Source organism: Loxodonta africana, chromosome 7, assembly GCF_030014295.1.
Source record: "Loxodonta africana isolate mLoxAfr1 chromosome 7, mLoxAfr1.hap2, whole genome shotgun sequence".
In the NCBI taxonomy this organism is placed as follows: Eukaryota; Metazoa; Chordata; class Mammalia; order Proboscidea; family Elephantidae; genus Loxodonta; species Loxodonta africana.
This window is the reverse complement of record NC_087348.1, coordinates 91,066,860-91,093,310: the sequence shown is the minus strand read 5'-3', so window position 1 is coordinate 91,093,310 and position 26,451 is coordinate 91,066,860. Positions and strand designations below refer to the sequence as shown.

The window sequence follows — 26,451 nt, the reverse complement described above, 5'->3', positions numbered from 1 at the left end:
GAGTCGTATCTAGGTTCTGTGACTAAGACTGCTTTACTTCTTTGATAAGAAATTATGTTTTCATCTCTCACCAAGACAAAATAAAAAAATGAGAGACCACTTAAATAATGGTTTTTCTTTTTCTTTTCCCCAAAGACTGAATAATGCCTTTGGGCATTTTAAGTGGCTGTAAATTTCCCATGGAGCATGGTGACTGACAAGAAAATGCTCTGATTGAAATTGTCTGTAAATTGGCTTGTGACATACATTAAGTAATATTAAGCATATTCCATATAGTAGTCCAGAATTTATAGAGAAATAAACTTATTTGCTCAGTAAACATTCATCTAAAGTACAATTAAAAAAAAAAAAAGAATTTATAGGAAAACCTGTAATTATCCAGCTTCCAGGACTTTAAAAATAAAGACACTGTTGATTTGAGCTAGTGATACTATACATTTTTGCATATCTGCCCAGTCAGAGGTCATACCTACTTAACAGTAGTTGCCATGACAGAATTAGAAGTTTGTCATTCAGGGACTTTTTTTTTTTTGGATAGATGGCTATATGCAGTCTCTTCTTGCAGCTTCACTTTGGGGTGCTACTTTTTTTTTAAAGTATGTTCATTATTGTGCATTGACATGTATTGCAGCTTTAAAATGTTTGTGCTTACTTTAACCAAAGCAAGTGAAACCTGGAATATTCTTCTTTAAAAATTACACGGCATAAATGTGGTTAAAGTAATATTAGTAAATTGTTTTCTTTAGCACCTGTAAAAAGTGTTAAAGTACTCTACTTAGAGTCCAGCATTAGAAAAGATAGATTTTGTTACAGATAATTGTGGTGCAGTAAACTAATGAACTTCAAGTTAAAGTGATCACAAACTAAGTAAGCAATGCAAACAGTGGTGTCGAAAAGCTATTTAAAGTCTTTACAAATTTTCTGAATGTGTTGGGACTTACTGGCTGACATACTTTTGGAGATGCTTTCTTTGTTGTGTTTGGTATGTGTAAGTGATCAAAAAGTATTGTGGCAATGTGACACCATATTATCTGCCATAGCTGTCCATATATTTTAAAATGTTATTTTTTTCCAAGTGTATTTAGTACTCATTTGGTCATGTCCAAAACTTTTAAAACTACTATAAAAGGAACCTTTAGAACTCTTTTTCTTGTGATTTCTATAGATCACTGACAGTTGTAATCAGATAAAATGGAGTTATGTTGTAGGCACATTAAAAGTAGGGTCCTAATGTGCCAGCCCCCTTCCAATTCCAGGGATTTTTTTTTGATGGGGGAGTCCATCACTTGGGGAGACATTTGCAATAGCACTAATCTCTCTGTCTACCCTCCTACACCAGATGTTAACTCATTCCAGCAAACTACGAAATGGATTGATGATGTCAGAACAGAAAGAGGAAGTGATGTTATCATCATGCTAGTAGGAAATAAAACAGATCTTGCTGACAAGAGGTATGGAGTGATTTTGTGTGTATGGAATGTTTGATTTCCATATTTAGCAGCCTATTTATTTTTGTCACTAAAGGATTATTTTGAAAGGAAACATGTTTAATTCTTAAGTTAACCCCCAACCACCTTTTCTTCAGTGAGAGAACCTGAAATATAAATATTAAACCTGGTCCAGAAAGGAATACTAGTTTTGTTTTGTGTAAGCCTGTGTAAGCAACTCTCTTGCGAGACTGTTTACATAGGAAGCTGATAAATATTTTGTATTTTTAGGATTTATAAGCATGAGCAATTTTTTTCTTAGGAATAGAACATCTTACAAAACAAATCCTATCTTTAAAAAAATTGTTCATAATGATTAAATACACACTCTTTTCTTGGTGATCTTCTTATAAGCATTCACTCTAATTCAATGATGTAGGATTTTTTTTTTTTTTTAATTGTATGGTTGAGCCAGACTGTGTAGTTGAACTGAATAGCTTGATTGTGATACCTTAGTCAAATGAGCAAAACCATATTCAAGTCACAGAGTGTGAAATGTATTAACATTCACTGTAGAACCCACGGGTTGAATATGTGCTTTCAGTGTTCTTAAGTGACCTATTGGATATTTGCAGTTATTTTTTTCTGCTTTAAATAGTCTTTACCATTCTGTTTACCAGCAGGCATTTTTACTATTTATTATTTGTTTATTCATGAGTTGGATATTGAAATTCAGGTAACGAACTTGTGCCGTTAAATTAAAATGTTGCCAAGAAATCCAATGTGTTTAGAGGCTTGTAAAGATATTAACCCCATTTCTTCCCGTAGTACCTCAATTGGAAATGGTAGTACAGATACAAAAAAGTCTTAAGAGTAAGTTCGAAGTATGACTTCATCTTTTCCTTATGAAAAGCTGTTTTGGACATGAATTGCCATGGTATAAGGTTTCACTATTTATCACCAGTACGGTAATTTGAAGATTATATTGCTACATTCATTCTAGTAGAGATTTCCTAGGTACCCTCATTTTTAATAGAAAAATTGTATATCTAAATTGTTTCACTTTGTAGTGAGAGTTATCTAAGAGGGTGCTAATAAGTATCTGTTCCTTTATTGCTTAATATTTCAGTTCAGTGTACAAATGCTAGAATTTTTCTTTAGGATAATATTTGTCCTGTGCTTTGGAATTACCATCCTTCAGGGTAATTTTTGCCAGACTGTAGCCCCTTGGCTATTCACATTTAAAAAGATTAGAACCGTACCAATATATATATATATAACTTCAACTACTTAACAATAAAAAAAAAAAAAAAAACAGTCATAAAATGGGCAAATGACTTGAATAGACATTTCACCAGAGAGGACGGACATTCAGATGACCATCAAACATACGAAAAGATGCTCAGTGTCATTAGCCATCAGAGAGATGCAAATCAAAACCACGATGAGATACCATTTCACTCCCACAGGATGGCTAAGATTTTTTTAAAAAAAAGAAAGTAACAAAATGTTGGCAAGGATATGGGGAAATTGAATCCTTATCCACTGCTGATGGAAATGCAAAATGGTACAGTCATTGTGGAGCAAACGGTATAGCTGTTCCTCAAAGAACTAAAAATAGATCTACCATATGACCCAGCAAATCTACTTCTAGGTATATAGCCAAAAGGTAGAAACATCCTAAAAGCCCATCAACAGATGAATGGATAAACAAAATGTGGTACATATATACAACGAAATACCACTCAGCCTGTAGGAGAAATGATGTCTTGATACATTGCTACTGTATGGATGGAGCTTGAAGGCATTAGGCTGAGCAAAGTAAGCCAATCGCAAAAGGACAAAAACTATATGAACTCACTTGTATAAAAAGACAAGAAAAGGCAAATGTACGGAGACCAAAGTTTATTAGTGGTTACCAGGGGAGGAAGGTGAAAGTAGGGGTTACCAGTGATGGGAAAATCGTATTGATTAAGGGTAGCGTTGCACAGCCAGTTGTTGTAATTGCCGTCAACAAGCTGTTCACCTGTAAAAAGTTGGATTGGCAAAGTTATGTGATAGATATATTTGAAGCAATGACAAAAAAAACGGCTGAGGCTGCTTATGTACAATCAATACCTTATGGAATTTGGTGCCTTGGTTTGGAGGTTTAGGGTCATGGTTTCATGGGACATCCCAGTTAATTGGCCTGATAACATGTTTATTGATTCTGTTTTACCTCCTCGTTCATTGTGTAGTGTCTGGGGTCTTAAAAGCTTGCAAGCGGCCATCCAAGGCCAACAATTGGTCTCTGTTCACCTGGAGCAGCAGAGGAAGAAGGAGAGTCAGGAATAGGAGGAGAATGTGGAATGTGTGGCTAATTGCCTCCATGAACAACTAAGTGCTTCCTTTGCCGTGAGACCACAAGAACTGAATGGTACCCAGCTGCCATTCCTGAACATTTTGATCAAAGATTCTATAGAAGAATCCTGATCGTAAGAGGAAAAATGCAGAACTGAATTTCAAATTCTCATGGACTCTAGACCTTTTGGAGCCATGGAGGGTGAATGAACCCCTGAAACGATTGCCTGAGATAATCTTCAATCCTTAAACCAAAAATACCCCCGAAGTCATCTTAAAACTGAAAAATGTTTAGCTTAACTAGTAAGTGTCTGCCTTGAGCATTATGCTCATTTAAGAACTATCTATATGGGATCAAAGTGACAGCAGCAACTCAAAAGATTACCTTAGGAGGTAGTGAGTTTGTGTTAATGAGGGAGGAACAACTCAGAAAAGGAGAGTGAGAGTGGTCGTGCAACTAGAAGAATGTAATCAGTGTCAGTAAATGGTATATGTAAAAACGGTTGAATTGCTGTGGGTTTTGCTGTGTACATTCTCAACAACATTGGAATAAATAAAATTTAGGAAAAAGAACTGAGGGGGAAGAAACATTAGAGCCTTATTCATTCCATTGAAATAATTTTCAAGTGGATGAAATATTTAAATGTTAATAAATGAACCCTAAAAGCATTAAAAGAACCTTTTGATTGTGAGTGGCATGAAACCATGAAGCTATAAAGGGAAAGACTGAGAAGTTTAAATACATAAATATAAAGATCCACCTATTGGATTGACCAAGATTTAGAAGAATCATCAAGAGCCTGAATAAACAAAAAACTCATACACTAAAAGTGTAACTATCACAACTTTATTGGGATTTGACAATATCCAAGTTTTAAGTATTCATTGCCTTGGTGCTACCTCCAGTAATTTATCCTACAGTAACACAGAAGTATAAAAAGATGAATATACAAGGATGTTTATTGCAACATTATTTGTAATACTAGAAAAACAAAATCAATTTAAATGTCAATCAGTAGCAGATTGGATATTTAAATAGTAATTTATGAGTGAAATACTTTGTAGTCACTAAAAAGAATGAGGAATTTATTGATGTTTTTTAACATGAAACTTTCAAAATACAGTGGGTGTGTAGCATAATTTCCTTTCTGTTAAAAAGAAAAGACAGTAGAGATACATTTATTTACTTAAAAACAAATCTGGATAAGAATAAATGAAACTTACTATACTTGTCTCTGGAAAAGAGGTGGGGTTATGGAAGACTTTTTATTGCTTGCTTGATCGATTGTAATGATCAATCTTTTTAAAAGTTTATTACTTTTGCAGTCAAAAAAGGTTTTAATTACAAACAAATTCAAAGTTAAATGTCTTTTTTACTTTCTTTGAGAGTTAATGCTTTTTTAAAATGACTTGGAGGAAAGGTAGAGGATATTTGTTCCACTGCCTTGACATAATCTCCTAGGCGTTCAGTTCTCTATCTCCTTCTGTCTAGTGATTCCCAGACATTTCAAGCCTGAGAATCATGTGGTAAATACAGCTTATTAGACTGTTATATGACCGTGGCTTTAATGAATCATGGTTAATTTTTTTTTAATTTAGGGGTTTGGTCCTACCTGTAGATACTGTGATTCAGTGGTCTGCAGTGGGACCGATGAATCTGTTTTAAATAGTCTCCCTAAGTGATACTGATAAAATCAAACCACTGTCTAGGACCATTGCTATAACCAACCTTCAAGCATTTTATTAGTGTGACTTCTTACCCTGGAGTCCCTGGGTGGTGCAAACAGTTAAAGCGCTCAGCTGCTCATTGAAAAGTTGGAGGTTGGGTTTACCCAGAGGTGCCTTAGAAGAAAGACCTGGTGATCTGCTTTTGAAAAATCAGCCACTGAAAACCCTATGGAGCTTAGTTCTACTTTGGCACACGTGGGGTCGCCATGATTCAGAGTTAACTCAATGGCAACTAGTTAGAGATACCCTAGTGACTATGCTCATGGGTCTAAAATCAGTTGTAATTTCTGCCTAGAGTCCGTCACATGTAAGGTTTACAAACTGTCCTTCATTCAAGAAATATTTATTATCACTCAGTGTGCCAGATGCTGCTGCTATAGGATAGTGAACAAAAAAGGACAAGTCTTCAAGGAGCTTTTGTTCCAAAGACTGAACCATACAGTACAACACATGGTGTGTTATAGTGGTACATGCTAAGGGAAATACAAAGCAGGGAAGGGGGAATGTGAAATGTCAAGGGTTGGGTTGAAATTTTAGATAAAATGGCAGTGGAAGACCTCACTGAGAAGGTAACTGTAGACTTTGAGGAAAAATGTGAAAGAAGTAAGGGAGCTAACCATGCAGATACCTTGAGGGAGAAGGGGTTCTAGGCAGAAGGCTCAGAAAATGCAAAGGCACTGAGGCAGGGACATACTTAGCTTACTCGAAGAACAGCAAGGAGATGTATGTAACTGGACCAAGATAATGAGGGGAAGAGTGGTAGGCAATGAGGTAGAAAATACGAAAAAGATAATGAAGGCCAGATCATGTAGAGCAAAGTAAGGGTTTTTTTTTCTGAATAAGATTAGAAGGTTTGAGCAGAGGAATAGCCTGGTCTGACATACCTTTCATGGATCACTGTTGATTTATTGAAAATATAGGGGCAAGGGTAGAATCAGGGAGACCAATTAGGTGACTGATACAGGCTGCAATTCAGACAAGAAAAGATGATGACTTGGACCAGGATGGTGGCAGCTTGAGTGGTGATACATGGTCAAATGCAGATATATTTTGGAGATAGAGCTTTCAGGATATACTGATAGAAAGTGGGGTGTTAAAGAAGGATGAATCAAGGATGATACCTAGATTTTTGGCCTGAGTGCCTGTTATTAACTGAGATGGAAGAAAATTAATGAATATCTGGTTTGGGAGCGAATATCATGAACGCAGTTTTGGTCATGTAAAGTTTGGAATGACTATTAGATATCTAAGGGAAGATATCAGGTAGGCGGTTGGATATATGAGTCTGGAGTTCAGAGAAGTTCAGGCTAGATATATTAGTTTGGATGCCATCAGCATATAGATGATATTTAAAGCCATGAAACTGGATGGGATCACCAAGGGAATGATTTTAGATAAAGAGGTCCAAGCAGTACATTTTCAGACATCCAACATTTAAAACAGGGTTTCTGAGCCTCAGCATGATTGACATTCTTGGGCCAGGTAATTCTTTTTTTTTTTTTTTTTTAATGTGCTTTAAGTGAAAGTTTACAAACCAAGTTAGTCTCTCATACAAAAACTTATATACACCTTGCTATATACTCCTCGTTGCTCTCCCTCTAATGAGACAGCACACTCCTTCCCTCCACTATTTTCATGTCCATTCATCAAGCTTTTGCCCCCCTCTGCCCTCGCATCTCTTCTCCAGACAGGAGCCGCCCACATAGTCTCATGTGTCCACTTGATCCAAGGAACTTACTCTTCATTTTCTATCCCGTAGTCCAGTCCAATCTCTGTCTGAAGAGTTGGGCCAGATAATTCTTTGTTGTAGGGGACTGTCCTGCACATTGTAGGATGTTTAGTAGCATCCCTGGCCTACACTCGCCAGATAGCAATAGTGCTCTCCTCCCCCGAGTTGTGACAACCAGAAATTTTTCCCACCATTAGCAAATGTCCCATGGAGGGGGTCAAAATTGCTCCAGTTTCAGAACCACTGATTTAGAGGTTAAGGAAATGAGGAAATAGCAAAATAAACAGAAAGGAGGAATTGGCCACAAAAGAAGAAAAACTAGGTAATTACAGTAGTCAAAGTATGATGAATTCATGATTTTTCCCCCCATGATATGTTCTAATTTATAATTTTTATTTTGCTTTAAGTGAAAGTTTACAAATCAAGTCAGTCTCTCACATAAAAGCTTATATACACCTTGCTACATACTCCCAACTACTCTCCCCATAATTAGCCAGCCCGCTCTCTCCCTCCACTCTCTCTTTTCATGTCCATTTCGGCAGCTTCTAACCCCCTCCACCCTCTCATCTCCCCTCCAGGCAGGAGATGCCAACATAGTCTCAAGTGTCCACCTGATCCAAGAAGCCCACTCCTCACCGTGATATGTTTTAGCATTAAAATTTTTAATATTTTCTATCTCAGTTCACTGAAAAGACCTAAACGGGGAGGAACGACCAGACTGCCATCTCAAAATACCATTTCTCTCTAAAGGAACCAGGGCTACTTAAAGAAATAATCACTTTGAAATCTGAGGCAGAAAATGTAGAAGATGTATCTGGGTAATCTTGTCACACTATAAGTCAAGGAATTTATTAAAAACTGTTGGGGTTGTGTCAGACTCAGGAGCTAAATCAAAGAAGCTCTGCTGGCCAAAGATAAAAAATTTGCGAATCAATAATAATTACTGGAAAATGTTTAAATTCATGAACCATAATGATATTTTGTTCAGCGTTTATCTTTTTTTTCTGTTGCATGGGTACCAAATAGTTGGGGAAAGTTTCTCTTTAAAAGAAATATTTAATTTTCTAAGAAGAACATTATTGGGATGAGTGGTAAAACCTGAATAAAATTTGTAGACTATAATGGGATGATACTCATGTGAATTTCTGGATTTTAATAATTGTACTGTGGCTATGTAAGAGAATGTTTTTAGAGAATTCACACTGCTGAAGTATTTAGGGTAAAGGGCTACAGATTGGCAACTTAACTCTCAAATTGTTAAAAACAAAGTGTGTATGTATTTTATTTATATACATACACACAACTACAGACAGAAGATGATAAAGCAAATGTGAAATGTTCACAGTTGAAGTGTTGTGTAAGAGAATGTCCATGTTTTTAGAGAGGGGAGAATTTCTAGAATAATATCTTTTAGAGAAGAATGAAATGGAACGCATAAACATCGATATCCTAGGCATTAGTGAGCTGAAATGGACTGGTATTGACCATTTTGAATCAGACAATCATATAGTCCACTATGCTAGGAGTGACAATTTGAAGAGGAATGGTGTTGCATTCATCATCAAAAAGAACATTTCAGAGACAGAAAGGGCCACATGAACAGAGACCTACATCATCCTGAGACCAGAAGAACTAATTGGTGCCTGGCCACAATCGATGACTGCCCTGACAGGGAGCACAACAGAGAACTCCTGAGGGAGCAGGAGATCAGTGGGATGCAGACCCCAAATTCTCATAAAAAGACCATACTTAATGATCTGACTGAGACTAGAGGAATCCCGGCGGCCATGGTCCCCAGACCTTCTGTTGGCCCAGGACAGGAACCATCCCCGAAGACAACTCATCAGACATGAAAGGGACTGGTCAGTGGGTGGGAGAGAGATGCTGATGAAGAGTGAGCTAATTATATCAGGTGGACACTTGAGATTGTGTTGGCATCTCTTGTCTGGAGGGGGGATGGGAGGATGGAGAGAGAGGGAAGCTGGCAAAATTGTCACGAAAGGAGAGACTGAAAGGGCTGACTCAATAGGGGGAGAGCAAGTGGGAGTACGGAGTAAGATGTATGTAAACTTATATGTGACAGACTGATTGGATTTGTAAACGTTCACTTGAAGCTTAATAAAAGTTAAAAAAAAAAAAGAACATTTCAAGATCTGTCCTGAAGTACAACACTGTCAGTGATAGGATAACATCCATAGGCATACAAGGAAGACCAGTTAATACGACTGTTACTCAAATTTACACGCCAGACCACTAGGGCCAAAGATGGAGAAATAGAAGATTTTTATCAGCTGCTGCAATCTGAAATTGATTGACCATGCAGCCAAGATGCATTGATAATTACTGGTGATTGGAATGTGAAAGTTGGAAACGAAGAAGGATCGGTAGTTGGAAAATATAGCCTTGGTGATAGAAACAATGCCAGAGATCGAAGGATAGAATTTTGTAAGACCAGTTATTTCTTCATTCACCAATATAAATGGTGACTATACACATGGACCTCACCAGATGGAACACACAGAAATCAAATTGACTACATCTGTAGAAAGAGATGATGGAAAAGCTCAATATCATCAGTCAGAACAAGGCTAGGGGCCAACTGTGGAACAGACCATCAATTGCTCTTATGCAAGTTCAAGCTGAAACTGAAGAAAATCAGAGCAAGTTCCTGAGAGCCACAATATGACCTTGAATATATCCCACCTGAATTTAGAGACCATCTAAAGAATAGATATGACGCACTGAACACTAGTGACTGAAGACCAGACGAGTTGTGGAATAACATCAAGGACATCATCCATGAAGAAAGCAGGAGGTCATTGAAAAGACAGAAAAGAAAGAAAAGATCAAGATGGATGTCAGAGGAGACTCTGAAACTCGCTCTCGAACACTGAGCAGCTAAAGCAAAAGGAAGAATTGATGAAGTAAAAGAACTGAACAGGAGATTTCAAAGGGCGGCTTGAGAAGACAAAGTAAAGCATAATGACATGTGCAAAGAGCTGGAGGTGGAAAACCAAAAGGGAAGAACACGCTCGGCATTTCTCGAGCTGAGAGAACTGAAGAAAAAATTCAAGCCTTGAGTTGCGATAGTGAAGGATTTTATGGGGAAAATATTAAATGACGCAGGAAGCATCAAAAGAAGATGGAAGGAACACACAGAGTCATTATACCAAAAAGAATTGTCGATGTACAACCATTTCAAGAGGTGGCATATGATGAGGAACCCACGATACTGAGGGAAGAAGTCCAAGCTGCTCTGAAGGCATTGGTGAAAAATAAGGCTCCAGGAATTGATGGAAAGTCAATTGAGATGTTTCAACAAACAGATGCAGCACTGGAGGTGCTCACTCATCTATGCCAAGAAATATGGATGACAGCTTCCTGGCCAACTGACTGGAAGAGATCCATATTTATGCCTATTCCCAAGAAAGGTGATCCAACTGAACGTGGAAATTACAGAACAATATCATTAATATCACATGTACGCAAAATTTTGCTGAAGATCATTCAGAAACAGCTACAGCAGTATATCGACAGGGAACTGCCAGAATTCAGGCCAGTTTCAGAAGAGGACATGGAACCAGGGATATCATTGCTGATGTCAGATGGATCCTGGCTGAAAGCAGAGAATACCAGAAGGATGTTTACCTGTGTTTTATTGACTGTGCAAAGGCATTCGACTGTGTGGATCGTAACAAATTATGGATAACATTGCAAAGAATGGGAATTCCAGAACACTTAATTGCGCTCATGGGGAACCTTTACGTAGATCAAGAGGCAGTTGTTTGGACAGAAGAAGGGGATACTGGTTGGCTTAAAGTCAGGAAAGGTGTGCGTCAGAGTTGTATTCTTTCAAAATACCTACTCAATCTGTATGCTGAGCAAATAATCTGAGAAGCTGGACTGTATGAAGAAGGACGGGGTATCAGGATTGGAGGAAGACTCATTAACAACCCACGTTATGCAGATGACACAACCTTGCTTGCTGAAAGTGAAGAGGACTTGAAGCACTTACTAATGAAGATCAAAGACCACAGCCTTCAGTATGGATTGCACCTCAACATAAAGAAAAACAAAAACCCTCACAACTGGACCAGTAGGCAACATCATGATAAACAGAAAAGATTGAAGTTGTCAAGGATTTCATTTTACTTGGATCCACAGTCAGCAGATACGGAAGCAGCAGTCAAGAAATCAAAAGAGGCATTGCATTGGGTAAATCTGCTGCAAAGGAACTCTTTAAAGTGTTGAAGAACAAAGATGTCACCTTGAAGACTAAGCTGTGCCTGACCCAAGCCATGGTATTTCCAGTTGCATCATATGCATGTGAAAAGCTGGGTAATGAATAAGGAAGACTGAAGAAAAATTGACACCTTTGAATTGTGGCTTTGGCGAAGAATATTAAATATACCATGGACTGCCAAAAGAACAAACAAATCTGTCTTGGAAGAAGTACAACCAGAATGCTCCTTAGAAGCGAGGATGGTGAGACTGCGTCTTACATACTTGGGAGATGTTGCCAGGAGGGATCAGTCCCTGGAGAAGAACATCATGCTTGGCAGAGTACAGGGTCAGTGGAAAAGAGGAAGACCCTCAGCGAGGTGGATTGACACAGTGGCTGCAACAATGAGCTCAAGCATAACAAGGATTGTAAGGATGGCTTAGGACTGGGCAGTGTTTCGTTCTGTTGTGGCTAGGGTCACTATGAGTCGGAACTGACTCGACGGCACATGTCTGTCAGTTTGTTGTACTGTGGGGGCACGTGTGTGGCTGTGATGCTGGAAGCTATGCCACCGCTGTTCAGATACCAGCAGGGTCACTCATGGCAGACAGGTTTCAGCTGAGCTTCCAGACTAAGACAGACTAGGAAGAAGGACCCGGCAGTCTACTTCCGAAAAGCATTAGCCAGTGAAAACCTTATGAATAGCAGCGGAACATTGTCTGATATAGTGCTGGAAGATGAGTCCCCCAGGTTGGAAGGCACTCAAAAGATGACTGGGGAAGAGCTGCCTCCTCAAAGTAGAGTTGTCCTTAATGACGTGGATGGAGTAAAGCTATTTAATAAAAACATTTATACATATAGAATACCTGTGTACCAGCTGGGCATTAGGAATACCAAGGTAAATAAGAGTCTTACACTTGAAGAGCTCATAGTTTGAAACACACTGTTAATTATAATGCATCCCAAAATGCCCTGTAAAAGAAGTGTTAAAGTATTAGTATTACGTATCAAGAGGCTTTAAAATGTCTGAGTCTTTTGACTGAGTTTTTCTACTTAGAGAACTCCAGGAACTCCAACCTAAGGAAATAATCCACAGTGCACAAAATATTAGGCACGAAGATGTTTATAACATTCTTCATAGTGTAAAATTTGAAAACAGTTTGGGAATGGTTATATAATTTATGCTCATAATTTGTACATAGTTTATAGTAGTAAATTGACAACGTACAGTCATGAAAACTATTTTACATAAAGCTTTGAATCACAAGGGTATAATCCAATATTAAAGGAGGGAAGCAGGCTATTAAAATTTTTTTAATTAAGAGGATGAGCTCAGCCAAGTCAAAGCAAATCAGTAAAAAGTATCTTAAAAAAAAATTATTTATTGAAGTATAACAACAGAAAAGTGTGCTGCAGCTTAATGAATTTTTAAACTAGATTTGCCCATGTAATCAACACCAATATCAAGAACAATTATTTTTAGAACTTCGTTCATAGTTTTTATAATATTTTGGTTGAAAAATAGAATTTATTTTCTTTTTTACAGGCAAGTGTCAATTGAGGAGGGAGAGAGGAAAGCCAAAGAGCTGAATGTTATGTTTATTGAAACTAGTGCAAAAGCAGGATATAATGTAAAGCAGGTAAGTGTGCTTTGAGTATGGTTGAGGTTATCAGATTTTAAAACATACTGTGAAATAATGGTACACGTATTCTTTAGTCTTAAGATTTTAGATTCATGACCTAGCAACTATTTTCAAACAGTGAAAAAATACAAATGTAGCCTAGTTTTTGGAAAAAAAGAAAACGCTTGCCAAAATTTCAGATTATGCACAGGATAACTGTTTCATTGTTAATTTAAGATGGTGATTACAAGACTCTGAACTCACCATACTTCCACTGCATTCCTACTGTATTGGTTAAAAAGTAGTTCTTCCTTATTTCACACTTAGATATAAGACTGTCATGAAAGAAAGCAAGTATTTGCTGTCAGGAACGATGCTTTGTTTTGTTGTGAAAGTACATTCACAACTTTTATCGGTTCCTTAATAAACTGCTGATGATTCAGCAGTGTTTATAAGAGGAGTATTTTTTTGAGGAGAAAGGACAAGAAAATATAGGAAGAATCCCACATTATTGAGCTGTTTTTATACAACCTGAGGTAGCCAAAAACTCACCTGCATGATTCCTCATCTGTTGATGGGCATTTAGGTTGTTTCTACTTTTGGCTGTTGTGAACCTAGGTATTTTCGAGTAAAACACTGAAGTTTCATCCCCACTCCAAACCATTTGAATCAGTCTTTGGGGGTGGGACTCAAAATCTGTTTTTAAACTTCCCAGGTAATTCTGATATGAGTTTTGAGTACCACTGGTCAAAAGGAAAGGACTTCACACCTTAACTTTTCCAGGAAGCTTTCCTAAAGTGTTCCTTTCTAATTACTTTCAAAGGTAAAAATAAGAAAAACAAAATAAACAGAAATACTTGTGAGGTCACAGCTTGTTTACTCTTCTGTGTCTCTCTAATATCTTTAACTTTGTAGATGATGGAGACTTGTCAGTTTCCTTGTATGCATTTTTCTCTTGACTAATGGATCTACCAGTTAATCTTTGGTCTCTTCTAATTGTCATTGCAGTTCCAGTCTCTTACCTCTGGCCTTCTGTTCATTCTGTTTCTTCTCAGTTTAGCAACATTTATGGAGTGCTTAAACTTAGCACTTTGCACATTGTGTTTTTCAGCCAAATGAGATTTTAAAACTGCTTTTAAATCTCCATTCAAATGACACCTCCTGGAGATTTTTCCCAGCCTGCTGAGAGGATGTTCTTGCTTCTGTATTCTCATATCATTTTGTACTTCCTTGGTTTATAGCACTCATCACATTGTGACATAGGGACTTGTTTGAGTCTCTGTCATTTGTCAAGTTGTGAGCTGTATGAATTCAAAAACATCTCATTCGTTGCTCTGTCCCCTAGAGAACCTGAGACAGTGCCTCAACTAAGCAGGTACTTGGTACAAGGGAGTTAACATCCCATGTGCATGCCTAACAAAAAGAGAGATCGCTGAAAACATGAGGCAGTTCTACTTGCCATTCTTATGCCTAGGATCAGACAAGGTCGCAGGTATAAATCTGGTTTTCCTTCTGCTGATTTCCATTCCTGCACACCTGTCATTGTGAACATCTTACCAGACTTGAGGTGATTCTCCTGTTGGAGATATTTTTCATAACATCACATCTCAAACACAAGTCAGCCACTTCTACTGGCGCTCATTCCAATGATAGAGGAAAAGCCAGCTTGGGTTGGACTTGAAAGGTGGTGTGCTAAATCTCTAACATAGTGTTTTCCTAAGGAATCATCAAGGGTAATTTTGACCAGATTGACTTTTAATATATATATATATATTGACTATAGAACCTAACAACTCATGAAAGATTCGAATGTCTCTATACGGTTTTACTAAATGAATAATCTGTTCTTATTCTGAGTTCCTGTAATATTTTTATTATTCAAATAACATTTTTCAGCTTATTTCATAACTGTTTGTTCATGTCTTATCTCACTAGTTGGAAAGCAGGGATCATGTTTTCATACCCCTTTGTATGTAGCATACTGCTTTTTATATAATATTCATTTATAAAATGAATAGACATTTTGATATGCTCATGATGCTAAAGTCTAAGTGATGAATAACCCAGGAGAGCCATATCCTTTAAGTCATCCAATGGTTATCCACCTTTTCTTGATACCATTTAATAAATTTTCCTTCCCAATTATCACGTTTCTCTCGTTGCCACAGCTCTTCCGACGTGTTGCAGCAGCATTGCCTGGAATGGAAAGCACACAGGACAGAAGCAGAGAAGACAGTATCCTTTTTGTTTCATCAGAAAATTTTATTATTAATACTTGTCCTTGGAGCCCCATGTTGGCTAAGGAATATTGTGCCATTGCCTTTTACAGGCAGGAGGTGATGGCACAGAGGCATAGAAGTTCAGAGGTTTCTACAGCAAACGGTTATTGAGGCACCCTCTACAGCCTGCAGCTCACTGTAATTAGTCAGTGAGAGGGTTTTGTTGTTTGCTTGCTTCTTTTTTTAGTGAGCAGGAAACTCTTAGAATCCCAGCCTCCTCCTTTGTTTCTGAGTCCCTGTTGGCTCTGGGCTTTTCCCCCATAGCATATCTTTCTTTTTCTCTCTCTCTCACTCTCTGGTTTTTCTAACATTTGAGCTTTTTACTTGGCATAGGCAGGAAATAACTCAGCCTGGAGCCTTCAGAAACAGAACATAATGAAGCACATCTAATTTTCGTTGGTTCAAAGGATTTTGAATTTTGATATTTTCATTGCTTGTATATTTACCTTCTGCTGTTATTCATATATGGACATTTTTATTAAGCCATAGAGTTCATAGCACTTTGTTTTCAAAACCTTTATTACTTTTAATGGCATATAGTGTTCTACTGAGTCAAAGTCTCAGAGTATATTAGATTCTCTCTTTGTTGTTGGAATTTTCTTCAAGGCTATTTTCAGATTTTTATTACAGATAATTCTGTAAGGAATGTTATCTCCATATGGTTTCTTGTGCCTGTAGAATAATTTCCTTAGGATAGATTCTGACGAGTAGGGCTTGAACCTCATTCTGACCCTTACTGCATATAGTGGATATAAGCAAGCTTATTCCATATCCTCATATCATAAGGTAGCTGTGTAGAAATAGTGACTATGCAGACTCTGAAGACAAATAGAAATGTAAGGGGCTTGGCAGAGAAGTCAGTGTTGAGCAGAATTGTATTTCCGCATTTATGAGTCCTTAACTTTTGTTTCAGTGATTGACATAAAACTGGAAAAGCCTCAGGAGCAACCAGTCAGTGAAGGAGGCTGTTCCTGCTAATCTCCCCCAGCATCTTCAGCCCTTCTCCAGAAGCTCACTGCTTTGGTCCCCTTACTCTTTCATTGACTGCAGTGTGAATATTGGCTTGAACCTTTTCCCTTCAGTAATAACGTATTGCAATTCATCATTGCTGCCTGTCTCGTGGAGATGACCTATTAGCTTCACAAGCACAAAAAAGTCAGTGTCTTCATTATTTATGTTTTACAAAAAGCCAAAAGATTTCAGCATATTCCAGTAATAACTTTAAAAATTAGGTACATTTTCTTAACATTGTTTTCCTTTTTTAATGTTATGATAATATACTTCAAAATGATGAAAATCTCAACAGTATGAGTATGGCTTGGTTAAGGAGCAGTATGTTCACAGCAGCACTTGCCTACCTACATGATCTTTCCCTTCCTTTCTCAACTCTTCCGTTCCCTATTCTCACCCTCCCTTCCTCAAAACAAACAATGTGGCAAAGCAGCCATAAGACCAAGCCCATTGGAATTATCTTTCAATTTTAGGAATACCACTTCTATTAGGCCTTTTGGGCCAAAATGTCCAAAATAATTCTTGAGCACTGATACAGATTACTTAACCTTCTTTGAGGTCAAAACTTAGTTATCATAGTGGGCAGTGCTTCAATAAGAAAAGGGTTCTGATACATCTTCAAAATGAGTCCTAATGAACATACTGAGTACTTATAAGTAGAGGAACATAAAATGTATTTCTGACCACAACAAATGACCCTTTCACATGTGCTTAATTAGACTCTGGGAGAGAGATGTGAACAAATGCTTCGGTATAGGTTTTTAATATTTAATTCTTTATTGTGAAAATCACAAAGTCGTCCTGAACTATTGCTCCCAAGATTTTACAGTTTTCAAGTTACAGCTATTACTGTTTGTTAGAAAAACCTTTTAAAGCAATAGATTTCTCTTGGGTTTTCTTTCTTTCTTTCTTTTTTTAAATGCTGTGCAGGCAAGGCCCTTTTGAAGAACCACCAGTGGAAGAATTTTAATTTGGCACCATGATCAAAACTAGTATAACTAATAGAAACAGTGATATCTAAAGCTTACCAGTAAAGAACCTTCAGCAGAATAGCAGATACTTTACTCAGGACATTTGAGGTCAAATTGAAGAAGGAAACAGTTTTTTCTTTTTTGTTTGTTTTTAATAGGCAGATTTGAAAAAGCATACAGAGAAGAGGGGAAAGAGAATGGAAATAAAATTTAATATTATGCAGACTTATGCCTTATTTTTTAGTTTTTCTTTTATTTGTTGGGTTGGTCAGGCTGGTTTTGTCTTTTATTAGATCTGTAGATCTGTATAGTTTGGATAATTAACTAGTGATTTAGTTTTATATTTAAGCTACAATTAATCTTTTTTCTTTGGTGATATTTATTTCTTTGCCTTTTTTTTTTAACTACTCAATTTTTGGACGTTTTGTTCAGTACTTAGTGCTTGATCACCGTGGCAATATGTATTTCCCTTAAAACACTGTAAACACATATACTAGGAGTGTACCCTTTTAATCTTTACTAGTTGTTGTGAGATTGCTGTGTAAGTTAATAAACACATTTGTAAATACATTGTTTGCAGGAAGAAAATTCCTGAGTTACAGCTCAGGAATGTCCTGTTAAATTTATGTTGTAAGCATTACTTAACACAGTATAAAGGTGAAAAGACAACAAAAATATCTTCATACTTCCTCATCCCCTCATTGCAACAAAACCCTTTACCTGGGAACCTTATTCCCCTCGCTTTCTTCGTCCTCCTCCACTTCCCACTTATTGTCACCTTGTAATATTCAGAGAGCACTTGAATTATTGACCTGAATAGAGAAATGTTTTCAGATACTCATTAGCCCACATACCAGTAACTTATGCTCAAAGACAAGATGGAGTTGTAAAGTGCTTTTATAATGCAATATTAATTGTTAAAGGCAAGGGTTGGCTCTTTTGTTTTATTTTGACATGGCATGTCCTAAAATAAATATCAATTCAATATGGCAGATGGGTCATATTCTTTATTTAGAAGATGTTGTGCTTTCTGACAAGGGGCAGATTGTCTTCCTACACTGTAGCATTTGATTCTTTTTATGTATCTTTAAGAAAGTAGTCAGTTACGTGCTTTCAACATTGGTCTTATTATTTGGCTTGGGGTTTTTCAACTGAAGCAGTGAAGTGTGTTCATGGTCCAGATTTTTTTATTTTTTAATAAACATAATTTTACTGCCAAAAATACATAAAGAAAACAATTGTTGACTTCATTTCCCATTCCTGCCAAAGTGGTGAATTAGCATGTACTTCCTGGAAACCCTTATGGCGTAATGGTTAAGAGCTTGGCTGCTAACCAAAAGGTCAGCAGTTTGAATTCACCAGGCACTCCTTGGAAACTCTATGGGGCAGTTCTACTCTGTCCTATAGGGTCTCTATGAGTCGGAATGGACTCAACGGCAACAAGTTTTTGTTTTTTTTTTTTTGGTTTTCTTGCTTCCTACCTAAAAGAACTATTAAAGGGAAAATGGAATCCAGAAAAACAACAAAACTGAGAAACCCCTGGAGAGTCAGAAGACAGTTTTCAACTGTTGGGGAAAGGGGAGGGTGGCTGCAACTTGTGCTGGTAGAGGCAGTAATAGGATATATTAAGAAAAGTAATTTTAGTTCTAATTATGAATCTGTGAAACATTTCATAACATGGATGAATCTGGAAGGCATTATACTAAGTGAAATTAGTCATTTGCAAGAGCACAAATATTGTATGAGACCAGTATTACAAGAACTCAAGAAATAGTTTAAACAGAGAAGAAAATATTCTTTGATGGTTACAAGAGGGGGAGGGAGGGAAGGAGGGAGAAGGGAACTCACTAATTAGATAGTAGATAAGAACTACTTTAGGTGACCAGAAAGATAACACACAATGCAGGAGAGGTCAGTACAACTGGACTAAACCAAAAGCAAAGAAGTTCCCTGGATACAACTGAATGCTTTGAAGACCAGCATAGCAGGGAAGGGGTTTGGGGACCATGGTTTCAGGAGACATCTAGGACAATTGGCATAATCTATCAAGAAAACATTCTGCATCCCACTTTGGAGAGTGGCGTCTGGGGTCTGAAACGCTAGCAAGTGCCCATCTAACATGCATCAATTGGTCTCAACCCACCTGGAGCAAAGGAGAATGAAGAACACCAAGGACACAAGGTAATTATGAGCCCAAGAGCCAGAAAGGGCCACATAAATCATAGACTACATCATCCTGAGACCAGAAGAACTAGATGGTGCCTGGCTAAAACTGATGACTGCCTTGACGGGGAACACAACAGAGAACCCCTGATTGAGCAGGAGAGTAGTGAGTGGGATGCAGACCAGACTTAATGGTCTGACTGAAACTAGAAGGACCCCGGAGGTCATGGTCCCAGACCTTCTGTTAGCCCAAGACAGGAACCATTCCCAAAAGCAGCTCTTCAGACAGGGACTGGACTAGACTACAAGATAGAAAATGATACTGCTGAGGAGTGGGCTTCTTGGATCAAGTAGACACATGAGACTATGTGGTCAGCTCCTGTCTGAAGGGGAGATGAGAAGGCAGAGGGGGACAGAAGCTGGCTGAATGGACACAGATAGAGGGTAGAGAGAAGGAGTGTGCTATCTCATTAGGCAGAGAGCAACTAGGAGTATATAGCAAGGTGTGTATAAATTTTTGTATGAGACTGACTTCATTTGTAAACTTTCACTTAAAGCACAATAAAAAATAAAAAAAAATAGTTCTTCTCTTGCCTTCTTACTCCCAACTCCACCTTTGCCTTTGGACAGGGATTGGCAAACTATGACCCTCTAGTCAAATTCAGCCTGCTGCTTGTTTTTAAAATTAAGTTTTATAGGAAAACAGCCATGCTTTCTCACTACCGAGGCAGAGTTGAGTAGTAGTGATAGACTGATTCGCCCATACCGCCAAAAATATTTACTGTATGGCCCTTTATGGAAAAATGGCAGCCCTCTGCCTTGAGACAATCATAGGTGACCCCCGTACGGTAGAAATGGAGGCCACAGGCTAGACTATTGGTGCAGGTAACCACCGGGGTAATAACAGGGCAGTGAAAAGACCCTGATAAGTAAGGGAGAAGTTGATGAAAATAGGTGTGGAATGACCTGCCTTAGCCATCTCACTCCACCTTTTCCCATTCAGAGCTAGTGGGCTGTAATTAAGGGACACTGGGAGACTGCCCCCTGTAAGAGCTACTTGGGTTGAAAGGGATTTAAAGGTAAGGCTCTGATACAAGGTATGGTTGGGTAGGGTCCCTGGGTAGCGCAGTTAATTACTAGGCTACCGACTGAAAGGTTGGCAGTTTGAACCTACCCAGAGATGCCTCAGAAGAAAGGCCTGGCCATCTGCTTCTGACAGGTCACAGCCATGAAACCCTATGGAGCAGTTCTACTCTGCACAGATTGGTTTGCCATGAGTGAGAACTGACTCCACAGCAACTGGTTGGTTTGGTGGGATGCCGTCCTTGAACACTTAACAGTCTGGCCTTTTACCCTTGCCCAGTATTTCTCACCAGATTAGTAGGCTGTACCCGTTGCTGTCAAGTAAATTCCGACTCATAGCGACCCTATAGGACAGAGTAGAACTGCCCCCATAGGGCTTCCAAGGAGCAGTTGGTGGATTCAAACTGTCAACCTTTTGGTTAGCAGCCAAGCTCTTCATCACTATGCCCCCAGGGCTCCAGTAGCCTGTACCACCAGGGAAATTTGAGCTCATGAGCCAGATTAGTTGGATACCTGAAAACTGCTGCAAAAGAAAAGGTGAATACCTAGGAAGCAGAAATATTTGAAAAGACGAGCAAGAATTTAAAAATGGTATGGTAAGAAGAGTCAAGATACTAGCAATGCGGAACAAGGATAAAATAACCAAATAAAATATAATTGAAATAATGAACACATAGATGGGATAAAGGGTACAATGGTTTCCACTGATGGAAGTAGTGAGAACATTAAATTGTGAACTCTTCCATTAGCAGAGAAATAAAAAAGGAAGATAATAAATGCTAACATCCAGTAGCAATTCCAGAAAGAAAAAATGCAAGAATTAAAGTACTGAAAACACACAAAAAATTTGAACTTAGTATTTCTAAGGATTTTATGGTGTTTTTAATGCTATTTAAAAGAAGCAGTGTCCTGTTTTGTTTGTAACTGAATTTTCCAGTTTGCTGCTGGTGTAAAGAGCTAACTCACTGTATATATTGACTTGAACTTGCTTAACTCATTTATACTATCGGTTTTTTGTTGATTCCTTGCAGTTTTTTTATAGAAATAATCATGTCAACTGCATACAGGGACAATTTTACTTCCTCCTTTCCAAATCTTAGCTTTGTATTTCTTTTGCTGGCTTTATTGTGCTGGCTAAGACTTTTAGTACGATGTTAAACAGAAGTGATGAAAATAGATAACTTCACCTTGATCCTAGTCTTAGGAGAAAACATTTAGCATTTCATCGGTAATTACGTGTTAGCTGTGTTGTGGTGGTTTTTCAAAACAGTTTTAATGAATTGTAAGTAACACAGCATACGATTCACCCGCTTACACCATCGGATTTAATGACTTTTTTAGTATGTTTATGGAGTTGTGGAACTATCCCCACAATTTTAGAACATTTTCATCAACCTTAAAAGAAACCCTGTACCCATTGGCAGTCACTCTCCATTTTACCTCAACCTCCCTAGGCTCATTTACTTTCTGTCACTAGATTTGCCTATTCTGGACATTTCCTACAAATGCGATCATCTGTGGGTTTTTGTTTTTGGCTTTCAGTTAGCATAACGTTTTCATGGTTCATCCATGTCGTAGCATGTATCAGTACGTCATTCCTTTTTACTGTATGGATATATACTACATTTTATCTGCCAGTTGATGGACATTTGAGTTGTTTCCACTTTTGGCTATTGTGAACATTTGCATACACATCTTTGTGTGGATATAGGTTTTTCTTTCTGTTGGGTATCTACCTAGGAGTGGAATTGTTGGGTCATATGCTAACTCTGTTTTGTTTTTATGATAGACTTGTATATAAGATAGAAGTGATTTAAATTTACAGAAAAATTGAGAACATAGTACAGAGTTCCCATTTCCCCAAACCCAGTTTCCCCTGTTATTAACATCGCACATTACGGTGATGCCTTTATTAACAGACCAAACATTGATACAATATTATTAATCAATTAAAAAAAAAATTGCTGTCAAGTTGATTCCGACTCATAGCGACCTCACAGGACAGAGTAGAACTGCCTCATAGGGTTTCCAAGAAGCAGCTGGTGAATTCAAACTGCCGACCTTTTGGTTAGCAGCCGAGCTCTTAACCGCTGCGCCATTATTAACTAAAGTCCGCATTTTATTCAGATGTCCTTAGTTTTTATATAATGTTTTTTTTTTTCTGTCCCAGATGCCATCCAGGATACCACATTACATTTATTAATGTCTCATTAGGCTTTTCTTGGCTGTCAGTTTCTCAGACTTACTTGTTTTTAATGACCTTTTTTTTGGCCGTTTTGAGCAATACTGGCCAGTATTTTGTAAGATGTCCTTCTATTGGAATTTATCTGATATTTTTCTCATAATTAGACTGGGGTTATAGATTTTGGGGAGGAAGACCACAGTGGTAAGTGCCACTTTCATCACCTCATATCCAGGGTACATACTATCAGCATGATTTATCACTATTTTGACCACTATTTTGGCTGAGGTAGTGTTTGTCGATTTCTCCACTGTAAAGTCACTCTCCCCCCTTGCCATACTTTGTTCTTCAGAAGGAACTCACTATGTACAGCCCAACTAATGGGATAGGAATTTTTGTTGCTTGTCCTTGAGAGTGGAATACCTCCATAAATTATCTGGAATTCTGCAAGGGAGCTTTGTCTCTCTTTCTCTGCTTATTTATTTATTCAATCATTTATATGAGTATGGACTCACAGATACTTGTTTTATACTTTGAGTACGATACTACCATTTTATTTCGTTCAAATTGTTCCAGTTTTGGCCATTGGGATCTCTTGCAGTTGAGTTGTTTGCCCCTTTGACATAGCCCTGTTTGGGTATGTGAGTTTTGGGTTGTTTTTGAGCACTTTTTTTCATTTCTAGCACTATACCATGCTCCAGGCTCATCTCGTCTATTTCCTGACCTAGCCATTTCTCCAAGGAGCTCTGCTTCCTTCATTTGGAAAGTGATACTAGAAATAAGATCTGGATGCTAAGTGTGCTTGTTGCCACTGATGTGTCCTTTCTTTTACACCCTGTCAGCTGATGTGTGTATACTGATATATGTGCGTTTACTAACATGTGTATGTAATATCTACAAATATCTCTGTATAGCCATCTCTGTATCACACTAGAGTTCCTACTGATTTCTCCAACTCCATTACCACAAGGATCATTCTAGCCTCTTCTCCTTGCTTATCTGTAAATCACCATTCCAACATTGAGAAACTGGGCTCCCACCATCTGCCATCCATTTACTTAATTGTTCAGTGCCTGTATAAATGTATAACAATGCCAGAATTGGTTATCCATGTCCCCATGGGAAACAGCTTTATCGACTAGCAAACCAAAAAACCAAACCCTTTGACATCGAGTTGATTCCAACTCACAGCGACCCTATAGGACCGAGTAAACACCTCATAGAGTTTCCAAGGAGTGGTTGGTGGATTCGAACTGCAAACCTTTTGGTACACTGCTTATGTGTAGGCACTTTTGACTTCAGTCTTACAGGCTCCACTTATTTTCACAGTTATTTAGGTACCTTTCCTTCCCATCCCTTTCAGTAAGGTGGTTTCATATATTTGTAATACGGTTAGATTCTCTTGTCACAGTCTGCATTCCTCCCTGGGAACCCCAGACTTCCTAAATAATAATTAATTTGATTACATTGAGGTTCACCCTTTGGGCAGTAAAGTTCTGTGGGTTTTGAAATGCATAATGTCTTATATTACAGTATCATACAAAGTAGTTTCACTGTCCTGTAAATCCCCTGTGCTTCACCTATTCAACCCTCCCTCACTTCCCTCAAACCTCTGGTAACCACTGATCTTTTTACTGTCTCTATAAACCAAAAAAAGCAGTAGCTGTTGAGTCTATTCCAACTCATGGCAACCATGTGTGTTGCAGAGTAGAACTGCACTCTGTAATGTTTTAAAAGCTGTGACCTTTTGGAAATAGGTCGCCAGGCCTTTCTTCTGAGAAGCCTCTGGGTGGGTTTGAACCACAAACCTTTTGGTTCATAGTCGAGTGCTTAACAACCCAGGGACTCCTACTGTTTCTATAGTTGTGCCTTTTCCAAAATGTCATATACTTGGGATCGTACACTGTTTTCAAACTTCTTTCACTTAGCAATATGCATTTAAGGTTATGTCTTTTTGTGGCTTGATAGCTCATTTCTTTTTATTGCTGAATAATGTTCTGTTGTATGAATATACCGCCGCGGTTTATCCATTCACCTACTGAGGGCGTCTTGGTTGCTTCCAGTTTGGGGCAAGTATGAATAAAGCTGCTGTGAACTTTCATGTAAAGGTTTTTTGTGTGGACATAAATTTTCACCTCAATTGAGTAAGTACCTAGGAGCGTGATTGCTGGATTGTATAAGACTATGTTTAACTTTGTAAGAAACTGCCAAACTCTCTTCCAAAGTGGCTGTACCATTTTGCATTCCCAGAATGGCTGAGTTCATTTTCTTGTTGATCTGCATCCTTGCCAGCATTTGGTATTGTTGGGTTATTTTTTCTTTTTTAAGTCATTCTAATAAGTGTGTACTGGTATCTCATTGTTGGTTTTGTTTTAATTTGCAATTCCCTAATGGCAAATGATGTTGAGCAACTTTTTATACACTTATTTATCATCTCTCTGTCTTTAGTGAAGTGTCTGTTCATATCTGCCCATTTTTCAGTTGAGTTTTTTGCTTTTTTATAATTGAGTTTTAAGAGTTCTTTGTATATATTGGATACATGTCCTTTCAGATACATGTGCAAATACTTTCTCCCAGTCTGTGGTTTGTCTTTTTATTCTTTTAACTGTGGTTTGGTTTTGTTTAATATAGATACCCTTTGTCAAATTGAGAAGCTCTCTTCTATACCTATTTTGTTGAGATTTTTCTTAAGTGAACGGATTTTGAATTTTTTTTCAAATGCTTTTTCTGTATCTATTTTGACTTCTTGATTTTTCTCCTTATTGTGTTAATGTGGTAGATTACATTGGTTGATTTTTTAATTTTACTGTGGTAAAATGCATATAACATAAAATCTGCTATTTTAATAATTTTTAAGTGTGCATTCCAGTGAAATTAGTTACATGTACAATGTTGTACAACCATCACTATTTTCAGTTTTTTTCCATCACCCTACACAGAAACACTGTACCCATTAAGCAATATGATTATTATTTTATTGAATTTTGTAAGTTAAACCAACCTTTCATTCCTGAGATAAACCCACCTGGTCAGATGATTTATCTTTTTCTATATTGCTGGATTTAGTTTGCTGATCTTTTGTTATAGATTTTTATGTTTATGATGAGGGATATTGATCTATAATTTTCCTTTCTTGTAATGTCTTTTTCAGATTTTGGTATCAAGGTTATGCTATACTCATAAGTTGGGAAATAGTTTTTCTGTATTTTCTGAAATGTTTTATGTAAAATTGTATTATCTTTTCCTTAAATGTTTGTTACAACCACTTGGGAAATTGATTTGGCACTTCCTTAAAAAGCTAGAAATAGAACTACCATACGATCCAGCAATCCCACTCTTTGGAATATATCCTAGAGGAGTAAGAGCCTTTACACAAACAGATATATACACACCCATGTTCATTGCAGCACTGTTTACAATAGCAAAAAGATGGAAGCAACCAAGGTGCCCATCAACAGATGAATGGATAAATTATGGTGTATTCACACAATGGAATACTACGCATCAATAAAGAACAACAATGAATCTGTGAAACATTTCATAACATGGAGGAACCTGGAAGGCATTATGCTGAGTGAAATTAGTTGCAAAAGGACAAATACTGTATAAGACCACTATTATAAGAACTCTAGAAATAGTTTAAACAGAGAAGGAAATATTCTTTGATGGTTATGAGAGGGGAGAAGGAGGGAGA

The 26,451-nt window shown here is 37.7% G+C and overlaps 1 protein-coding gene across 2 annotated transcripts in view; it reads left to right on the top strand.

The window, feature by feature from the left end:
• RAB6A (RAB6A, member RAS oncogene family) overlaps positions 1-18,319 on the top strand; it is a 68,976-nt gene extending 50,657 nt beyond the window's left edge. For both annotated transcript variants that reach the window (XM_064288681.1, XM_064288679.1), the window contains exons 5-8: positions 1,340-1,451; positions 12,993-13,086; positions 15,237-15,303; positions 16,261-18,319. In XM_064288681.1, the coding sequence (XP_064144751.1) occupies positions 1,340-1,451; positions 12,993-13,086; positions 15,237-15,303; positions 16,261-16,325 (338 nt within the window). In that variant the 3' untranslated portion in view covers positions 16,326-18,319. The remainder of the gene's footprint in view (positions 1-1,339; positions 1,452-12,992; positions 13,087-15,236; positions 15,304-16,260) is intronic.
• The last annotated feature ends 8,132 nt before the right edge of the window (positions 18,320-26,451 follow it).